The 11,036-nt window shown below is 47.0% G+C and overlaps 1 protein-coding gene across 1 annotated transcript; it reads left to right on the forward strand.

The window, feature by feature from the left end:
* The first annotated feature begins 4,320 nt into the window (after positions 1–4,320).
* LOC136485160 (UPF0481 protein At3g47200-like) lies at positions 4,321–5,883 on the forward strand. The gene is made up of 2 exons (XM_066482098.1): positions 4,321–4,932; positions 5,035–5,883. The coding sequence occupies exons 1-2, from the start codon at positions 4,321–4,323 to the stop codon at positions 5,797–5,799; spliced, it is 1,377 nt and encodes a 458-aa protein (XP_066338195.1). The 3' UTR covers positions 5,800–5,883.
* Positions 5,884–11,036: the final 5,153 nt, after the last annotated feature.

The following is an 11,036-nucleotide window of genomic DNA, read 5'->3' on the forward strand; positions in this document are numbered from 1 at the left end:
AATCATCGGGAAACGTTGAAACAAGTCAGCATCTAGAATCTGCCAGGGTGCTGTGACACCGTCTTTTGGTCCGTTGGACCGTGTATCGTGTTTTGGCCCATTAGGGGGCGCGTCCAGGGTAGGCGACGACTCTAAGACCTTTATAATCAAACGCCACCATCGTCATTAGGTTTTGGATTTTGCGTAGATTAATCTGTCAAGAACAGTTTCGCCATTCATCGGTTTGTAAAACCCCAACATCGTGAGATTAATCATTCATCTGCAATTTGATTGTTTTCTTTCTTGTTCTTGCTTGTGTTCTTCATTGCGCAGGCAGAGATTAGCCTTCTTGGCAAGGTCAACCAGATCCGTGTCTTGGTTGATAACTAGAGAAGTTGTGGTGCTAAGATTGCAGGGTTCGATCTTTCGATCTGAAGCCAGATCGGTGTGTCATTCTCCGCCACAACGATAGTTACCTGTACCTGACGGAAGATCGGGATCCCCGTTCCTATTACACACCATGTCTAGATACTGCATAGTAAAAACAATGTATCTGTAGAGCTAAAATGTCTTATAATTTAGAACCGAGGAAGTAGCAAACATGTCCGCATGTTTGGAATTGGACGTATAACTTGTTATGTCATCGCTTGGACCACATGCGCCTTAAAGATTTGTTCAATAATCATGCCATGTGTTTGTCTTAGAATTGAATTCCGTGTTGTGCCTAAACAAAAGTTGCTCTAACTCATAAGGGTAAGAGGGCTTAGAGATTTATCAATGACCGCACCATGCACTACTACACAAATGGTTTTTGCCAACAATATTTTCATTAACTGCTCGTATTTTTGAGCCGTTGGTAAAAATGTGTGACTCCGCGAACGGTCCTCCAGCCTAGTGGTTGGAGCTCCTGAGTAGCACCCCAACAGACCAGGTTCGAATCTCAACAGGAACAAATTTCTAGTGTTGTGGGGCAAGGCCTCCGGCAGGTCGCCCCTGTAGACGCTCGGCCGCTGATAGAACCTTCGTTTGACTCGGTTGACAGGGAAAGTGACAAGACGAAGGTCTCGGGGACTCTAAGGAACATGAGCTCGCAAGGTGTCCCAGAAGGTCTGCATGCGTGGGTTCGTCGAAGGCGGAGCTCCTCGATGAATCAGCTTGCAACCGGCGGGAGAACACACCCAGGGGACGGAGGCAGATAGAACCATCCGAGGAGTGGTTGGCAGGAGGATGGGAAGTTACTACAGTACCCCTGTCGATAGGTGGTGCTGTGTGTTATACAACATCAACCCTGATGTAATTTCACACCACCTCGGGTATGTTCTATAAATACCCATTGAGTGGCGCTGTTCCGCACATGACTTTTATGAATTAATAGCCAATTACTCCAGAATTTATTGCCGCATTCCTCTCAACTATGCCATCTCTTAAACCTTCATTCTCGTCCCACCGTGGGAAACCCTTGTCTTCTCCCCTCCTAGCTACCAGGAAGAGTGAGAGGACAGGAGTGACCCTACATCTAGGTTGTGTTTAAAAAACAAAAAAAGGTAGGGGCTCCCTGCCGACCTTTCAAAAAAAATGTCTGAGTCCCTCTCCATGCTATCGGAATCTAAACGCATTGCTACACACTGCTTGGTGTCCCCGAGAGTATCCATCAATCCATGATGAACAAGCATATCTATAACCACACATTGCTACACAATGAATTTTCTCCACCAGCATCCCAAATTAAATGAATGTACACTTGGCAACCCTATTTGGAGTGTTGACTTTTTCACAAGGAAGGCCAACGCAGGGGCCTCCTAGTGCCAATATCAGGGATCGAGCCTGGATCACCGGCTTGAGAGCTGTCTCGAGGAGCCACTCGGACTCAGTCACTAAATCTGGGCAAAAATAACCGAGAACCGAGAACCGAACCGAAATAACCGGAACCGAAATTACTACGGTTATTTTGGTTCTAGTGCTCCATTAACCGAAATACCTGAAATAACCAAACTAATCCCCTCCTCGTTGAGTCGCTGGTCGCTGCCCCGCCTGCCCCACGCCCCTCACATCCCACCCCGCCTGGACGCCTGCCCCTAAATCCTAATGACCTAATCCCTCCCCAGTCGCCACTCCCAATCCCGTCGCCGCCGCTCCCCACTCCCTCGCTACCTCGCTGCCCCCAATCCCGCCGCTCCCCACTCCCCTCCCCTGCCCGCGAAGGCGCGAAGGTTAGCCACGGCGGCGGCGCATCACACGGAGGCGGTGCTCCTCGGCTGCGCGTCACGCGGACGCGGAGGCGAAGCGCTCGGGTGGCTTGGCCATGGCGCAGCCAATCTCCCTTCCCCTCCTCTCAACTCTCAGATCCGGCGGCTCCTCCGCTCCGGCATGGCCCCGTGCCTCCCTCTCTTTCGTCCTGCATCCGACGGCAGCATGTGAGATAGGGAGCCACGCGGCGGCAAGCAGGGCGAGGCAAGCCGTGCGACGGCAAGCTAGGCAAGCGGCGCAGAGACGAGTAGGGCAAGGCGCGGGCCGTAGGTGAGGTGGTGCGCACCACGCAGGGCCGCAGGCGCGGGCGAGCAAGGAGACGTGTTTTTCGATCTGTAACCTAGAAATCGATGCTTTGTTCTTCATCGCTGCTGGAATTAGTGATTTGTGTTGCTCGATGTGTGATGCTGTGATTTTTTTCTCTGTTCCTAGCACCTCGGTTAGTTCGGTCATAACCGGAACCGAACCGAATTAACCGAAACCGAATTTGGTCGGTTCCCATATTTCAAAAGAACCGATCGGTTACTATTTCTTAAGGAACCAAATTTGTCAAGAAACCGAAGAACCAAACCGATCGGTTTTGGTTAACCGAACGCCCAGGTTGATCAGTCACCACCAACCCTTCCTATACTAGTGTTGATCTACCAAAGAAAAATACAAATTCATGCACTAAATCCACCAAACTTTCCAAGATCCTCCAAAATTTCCCCCAACATTCTAACATTGACCAAAATTATTTGCACAAACCTTGACATGTTTGATTTGTTTGCGGTGACCACCAGGCCAAACCGGTTTCATGGAGATGCGCATGTTGCCAATGGATGACAGATCATATAGCACGTGATTCACGTGCAAGATCTTCTTCCCCATCTTTAATTGTTTCCTCCTCGTTGGTGATAGGAAACCATAGCGAGAGCAATGATCATGATACCTTCCCTGCCCTCTACTCTATCCTCTTTAGCACTCAACTTTCGCCTACATGCTCACAGCATTCCCAGCAATGGCCATCAGGCCTGCCTTTTACATATTCCTCGCTTCCTCCAGCTAAAACGAAACCCCAGCCACCGATGCATCTCTATCCACTGATCCACCTTCTGATATACTCCCTCTTAATCATTCGATATAAATCAATTTCTAGAGTGTCTCGACTCAAACTTTTTTATGTTTGACTAAATCTATAGAAAACTACACAAATATCTATAAAATCAAATGAGTAAATTATAAAAATATATTTTGTGTTATCTTATGATACTAATTTGGTTTTATAAACCTGGGCGTTGTTTTCTATATAAATTCAGTCAAACGAAGATAACCCTAAAAATTAATTTATTCAGGAGTAGTATATAATTATAATCACATCAAGCTCGTTATAGATTCGTACTATAGTTTCTTTATCTCTTTTCATAAAGCCTGCAAATGCGTTAACATGTTCCCTGCTCTCCTGAACTCTCTAATGGCATTTCCGCTGTAAAATCTGGTATTCCTCCCTCACTTTTGGCCCTCCCACACGGTCAATGTATATTTTTGTTAGTGACCGTGACATGTCGTCGCAAAGTAAACGGTTTCGATTATAGTTGTGTCGTGTGGTCGTGTCACGCTGCACCGTAATTTCCAACAAATAGGTAGTTGGTCGTCTGACTTCAGAGTTCCGACAGGATCGATCATGTGTGCACATGTCCGGATGCCCCTTTACTTCTTGGCCGGGCACCTAGCACGGGCCCTTTCCATGCAACACAAGCAACCGCATATGCCACTCTCTCTCTCTCTCTCTCCCTAAATAAATATTTTCGCTTCTCTATAAACATCTTTGACTAAATATATATATATAATATTAATATTTATAGTATAAAATTAATATTATTATATAGATCGCTGAATTTATTTTCATAATAAATTTATTTAAAAATATAAATGTTGCACATATTTTCTAAAAACCAGTCATACTTACCGCACAGAAATTAACAGGGAGAGATCGGAGTACAATACGATACCTATCTGTACGTTCACATGCATTTAAATATATATGCAGACTAGCCATAGAGCTCTACACTAGCTAATTAGTGGCTAGCTAACCATCTAGGAGTAGCAAACCAAATGATGGCCATGGCCGGCGAGAGCGGCATCAGAAGGGCGTGGGTGGTGGACGTGGAGAAGACGCTGGACGAAGCCGACGCGTCGGTGGAGGTGTCGCGGTGGCAGCGCCACTCCATCTACCGCGTGCCGGCATGCATGAAGGACCTGAACCGCAAGGCGTACAAGCCGCAGGTGGTGTCGCTGGGCCCCTTCCACCACGGCCGCGACGGGGAGCTCCTGCCCATGGAGGAGCACAAGCGGCGCGCGCTGCGGCACCTGCTCCGGCGTGCCAAGCGGCCGCTGGAGGAGTTCGCGGCCGCCGTGGAGGACGTCGCAGAGCAGCTGGAGAGCGCGTACCTGGACCTCGGCGACGAGTGGCGCGGTGCCGACGGGAGGGAGCGGTTCCTGGAGATGATGATTGTCGACGGCTGCTTCCTGCTGGAGGTGATGAAGGCCACCGAGGAGGACGGGAGGAATAACGTCAGCGACTACGCGCCCAACGACCCCATCTTCAGCCACCATGGGGTGCTCTACATGGTGCCATACATCCGCCGCGACATGCTCATGCTCGAGAACCAGCTGCCGTTGCTCCTGCTTGAGAAGCTCGTCGCCGTCGAGACTGGCAAGCCTCCGGTACAAGATTATTAGTTCATTTTTTTACTTAGTATTACGACTTACGAGGCCAAGTGAATAAGCATGCTGTTGTGCATATGGATGGTGCCACGAACGCATCAGAGCGCCGACGTGATCAACAGGATGGTGCTGAGGTTCATGTCCGGGTCCTCATCATCCCGGCTGCCGCCGGGCAGCACTCTGGGGCTCCACCCGCTCGACGTGCGCCGCCGGAGCATGCTCTACGGTCCGAAGCTGCCGCCACAGGTACTGTCACGGGACATCGCGCCGGATACGACGGACATCATCCGGTCGGCGGTGGAGCTGTACGAGGCCGGGATCCGGTTCAGGAAGACCAACTCAGACAGCCTCCACAACATCCGGTTCCGCGGCGGGGTGCTGAGCATGCCGGCGGTGTCGGTGGACGACTCCACCGAGTACATGTTCCTCAACCTGATGGCTTTCGAGCGGCTGCACGTCGGCGCCGGCAATGACGTGACCGCGTACGTCTTCTTCATGGACAACATCATCGACTCCGCCAAGGACGTGGCGCTGCTCAGCACCAGCAGCATCATCCAGAACGCCATCGGCAGCGACAAGGCGGTGGCGCAGCTGTTCAACAGCATCTCCAAGGACGTCGTGCTCGAGCCACAGAGCTCGCTGGATGCTGTGCAGCGGGAGGTGAACGCCTACTGCGGTAAGCCGTGGAACTTGTGGCGCGCCAACCTGGTCCACACCTACTTCCGGAGCCCTTGGGCGTTCATGTCCCTCGCTGCCGCCGTCTTCCTCGTCGTCATGACTGTCATGCAGACTGTCTACACCGTGCTGCCATTCTACCAGCAGGACCAAACCAGCGGCGGCTCACCGGCGGCGCCAGCTCCATTGTGATATCGATCTTGCAGCACAGCTTTTGTGTTTATCTGCATGCAAGCGGGTGCCGGCCAGCACCATGTACATTGGAGATTTGTTTGATATGTTCTGCACCTCTTTCCTTGATTTTCTTGAGCTGCTCAGTGTTGAATGATGTTTTGAATTCCATTTTTTTAAATCTTTGGGTAGTTGTGTTTTCCTTGTTATCAAAACGGAAGATTTTGAATTTGGAAAAAAGGGGTGATCCATATGCATGCTTCCATGACTGTCTTGTGCCTGTTGGCATGAGGCATGGATTATCGATAATGCTTCACTACGGGCGTTTGTCCCTCATCCAAACGTCGGACACTACGTGGCCTCATAGTGTCCATGTATTTTACCCACCATATAAGTATCCTTTCTAGTTCCATCTTGTCTCTAACTCTCCTCCGTCTCTCTATTCAAAGCAACAGGGAGAGGAAGGATGTCCAGGATAGAACACGCCCGATGCATGGCTGCCATGCTCCATTCGCGCCCCCACTAGTCGCCTCGGGTTTCGCGCAAGTGTGGAGACTGAGCCAGCGCCCTCTCTCCCTCTCCCATTTGCTTGCCCTCGCTCCTCTCCCTCTCACTCTACTCAAGAGCGCAGGCACCGAGCGCCATGGCCGCCCGCCCAGCTTCCATGGCTGCCGCTAGCTCCAGTGCCTTTGAGCGCCCTCCTCCGTACAACATCCATCCAAACCGACCACCCCATCAGCTTCCTCACCCCGCGCTGCAGCTCACACGCCTCTTTGCAGGCCTCAACCGCACCCGCTGAGCTCCGCGCTGCCAGCACTACGTGTCGTCGTTGAGCTCTACGTGCGCCGCTGCCGGTGAGCTCTGCGCCACCAAGATCTGTACCGCCGATGAGATCCGCATTGGCGACTCTGTGGCTTCGAGCTTCATGCCAGCATCGAGCTCTGCGTTGACGAGCCTCGATTCGTCCAAGCAGCAAGAAAATGTTGCGGAGAAAAGCGAATGGTGCGAGTATATGTTCCAAGTATTTCATGTGTTTCATATGCATGTTGCAAGTGTTTCATGTGTATGTTGTAAAAGTATATCAAGATGTTGCATATGTTGCAATGGCTAGCTATATATGTATGTTGCAAGTGTTTGTTCCAAATATTTTAGTTGTTTCAGACGTATGTTGCACGTGTTTTATCTAGATGTTGCATATGTTTTACACTTATGTTGCAAGTGTTTCATCTAGTGTTGCATATGTTTTGCAATGGCTACATATGTGTTTTCCTCGTGTTTCAAATGTATTTTGCAAGTGTTTTAACTATTTTGGACGTATGCTGCAAATGTTTCCTCAAGATGTTGTAAAAGTAGATCTGGTGTTGCACATGTTGCAGTGGGACCCATCTACAGCAGCAGTCTATTGTAGCTTCTAGGCCCGCCTGCATGCGCGCGGGTGTGTAGTGGGCGCGAGCAGCAGACTCGGGAAAACCGTGCAGGCATAGATCGAGATGGAGCGGTGCATGCCTGCATGTGGAGCAGGCGCAGGTGTGCGCGCAAGCGCAGCAACTTGCCTGGCGCTAGCCTTTCCGATAGATAATATATGTTGTTGCTCGTGATAAAACCAGCAGCACAGATACCTCCCAAACTGTGAAGGGGCTTATAGCTCAGTGGTTACGAGCCTCAGGTCTTGGGTTCGACTCTCCGTAAGAGCGAATTTTTTAGGGTTTAATGGCATTATGTTTTCAGCGGTAAGGCAACGTTCTCGTCGACAGTGAGGCGCCTGTGGTGACTTCGTCAATCTTGATGATTTGCCGGTCCAGTCTTTCAACATGCTCATAGAGGTAGGGCTTACGGGCTATGTGAGCGTCTGTAGTTCTGAAAAAAAGATACCTCTATTTGTGCTGGAACCATCACACTGTGTGGCAGTTTATAATAACTTTTTCATTCGACTAGTATCCCTTCCAAATAGATTTCCTACATTTATATATATATATATATAGAACTACTATCATGTAGCTGGCTATAAAATAACTTATTCTGTAGCCATTTTGAGTTACGATAATTACTATGTTAATTTACGAGATTATAGTAACTTCATACTAAGTGGTTTACTATAACATTATGGTAAATATCTCCATGTGTTATACACTGGTAGAGAACAGAGCTTTACTCCCGGTGGGGAACCCCTCTAGTCCCGGTTCCCCACCCGGGAGCAAGCATCCAGGACTAAAGGGGGTCCTTTAGTCCCGGGTCAGGAACCGGGACTAAAGGGGGATCTTTAGTCCCGGTGGGTAACACCAACCGAAACTAAAGGTGCCTCCTGACATGCCACGATGGCCGGCACCCTTTAGTCCTGGTTGGTAATACGAACCGGGACTAAAGGTTTTTTTTCTTTTTTCTTTTCTTTTCATTTTTTTGTTTTCTTTTCAAAATAGGTTTTCAAAGTCGTATTGTATGCTGTTAATTATACATTTATACACGCGTATAGTATGTTTCGGTTCAAGCACAATGAACGTATTAAATTACACAATTCAAGCATATATATATATATATATATATATATATATATATATATATATATATATATATATATATATATATGCATGCATGCATCATATATATATTTACATGCATGCATGCATATGTGTATTTTACATTATATTATTTCATGTGCATATATTACAAAAGATTGCATTACAGTTGTTGTGATATAACAAGTTTCCTCTCATCCTCTAGCTTGGCTTCAATGGCAGTGTTGGGTCGAAGTAGAACTCGCCCTTGGAATCGACGACCTGCTCATTAAAAAATCCGGCTATAGACTCTTGAATTGCTTTGATTTGGTCTTGCCGTATGACCTTTTCCTCCAACCATCGAGCCTACAGGTTTGAATTAAAGGAAAATAAATTAATATATGTACAAAAAAGATATATATATATATAAAGACATAGTAACACAATCAATAATAATAATTAAATGAATATATAGTTTATTTTTAACGTACTTTGAGTCTCTCTGTAGGAGTTCTTTGGTAGACCACCTTGATAAACTTGCAAACATAGTAACCACAATAGTTATTCCCCTGTTCCTGCCTCAAACACCACTTTACGAGAAAAAGATTTGTCATCCAATCTGGTGATCTGGTGAAAGCTATATGTTTAATTAATAAAGATGATGCGATTTAGGGGACTTACTTTCAAAGGGATTACATTCAGTGGCGCTTTGCATTTTCCCATGTGTTGCTTCTCAATAAAGGTTTTCCAAACACTGCCTAATAAAAAATTTGCTACGTCATCAGATATAGTTAATCATCATGTTTGTGTGTATATATAGTTGCTAGAGATACCGAAATTACCTCTGGATAATATCTATCATATCTTGGTAGTCTTGTTGTGGTTTTCTCATCGAGTCATAGATTATCAAGTGACTTTTCACCAGATCGATGTCCATCAATATCCAGTGATTGCTGCATGTGTTTATAGGATATAACGCATAACACTCATTAATTAACTAGAATCAACATATGAGCCATTAAGGATGATCGACATTATTAACACTCACTTGAAGTTGTAGGGAAAGAGTATATCCTTCTTGTGGCGTTGGTTCACTAAAAAGTTCATGAGGTTACTCTCTGACTTAGACTTCAAATTAGTCTTTGGAGTAACTGGGTCTTTGAATACTATATGGGGATCAACAAAACCAATTTCATTGCAGCCTTCCTTTCTGAGCTCTGTCATTGTAAATCTGCATATATATAGTACTTGTTAGGATAATTTATATGCATATACACACATATGATGAGTTTAATAATAGATCGAAAGAATTATTACTTACAGGCAATAGCAGCTAATGATAACTTTGTCCAGAGAGGTCAGGTGGCATAGTTGATGAAATTCTGCAAAGTCAACATACATAACATCATCGCCACAGAACCAATGTTTGTCTCTAATTCTGACACCAACGCAGAAGTCTCCACCGGTAGACGCCTGCATGTACCACTTGTTTAGCAGGTACATTTGCGTCCCCAGATCAGATAAGGCTTGAGGGTTGTATAGACTCTGGCCTAGTACAAATTTTTTCTTCCAAATATCAACCTCCGCCGCACTCTCAATGTTTCCATCACCAAACATCTGGTAAAGGCCGAGACCAGTCTCATCAATAAATTCACCAAGGTGATCCAAATCGACATCCGGAGGTATGTTTGCCTGATGCATTAATCCTAAATTCGAACCATATTCATTACCAACAACTAGCGGGGGGACTGATTGGTGCGATTGTTGTCCGAGTTGTGCAACTCCTTTCCCTGCCCGCTTCTTTTTCTATGCCGCTGAAGGGTCGAGATGGCGACTAGAGGGGGGTGAATAGTCATTTTTAAAACTTAATCACGTTGGCTAACTAAAACAAGTGCGGAATTATAACTATCGGTCTAGCCAAGACTATACCCCACTATATATGTTCACTAGCACCTTGCAAAGATACTAATCAAGCAACAAAGGTGCCGGGCTAGCTAGAGCTCTCCTAACCAATTCTAGAAGCAAGGTCACACAAACCTATGCCACTAGTACTTTAAGCTACAAGGGAGCTCCTACACATGCTAGTAAGCAAAAGCACAAAGCCAACTAAGCTCACTAGCAATGCTCAATAACAAGGCAACCAATGTCGAATTAGAGAGCGTAAATACTTAGCTACATAAACTAAGCAAAGTGACTAACAAGGTTACACAAACCAAATTAGCCACACAAGGGAGCTACTTCTATGCTACACAAGCAAGAAGATAATTAGCAAGCCACACAAGCTAACTAATTATGAAAGCAACAACACAAGCTCAATGTATATAAAAGTAATTGCAAGCTTGTGTAACGAGAATGCAAACCAACGGGAAGAACAAGGTTGACACGATGATTTTTCTCCCGAGGTTCACGTGTTTGCCAACACGCTAGTCCCCGTTGTGTCGACCGCTCACTTGGTGGTTCGGTGGCTAATTGGCATCACCCGCCAAGCCCGCACGTCGGGCGCCACAAGAACCAACCCCGAAGGTGAGGGTAGCTCAATGACACGCTTTACTAAAGTTGCTCTTCGCGACTCCCGCGGGGCGAGCACAATGCCCCTCACAAGCTCTTCTCCGGAGCGCCGCACAAGCTTCTTGCGGGCTTCCACGGAGACCACCACCAAGCCGTCTAGGAGGTGGCAACCTCCAAGAGTAACAAGCACCACTGGCTTGCAACTCGATCACCTAGTGCCACTCGATGCAACCTCACGATGCAATTGCACTAGAATCG

This window comes from Miscanthus floridulus, chromosome 10, assembly GCF_019320115.1.
Source record: "Miscanthus floridulus cultivar M001 chromosome 10, ASM1932011v1, whole genome shotgun sequence".
Classification (NCBI taxonomy): Eukaryota; Viridiplantae; Streptophyta; class Magnoliopsida; order Poales; family Poaceae; genus Miscanthus; species Miscanthus floridulus.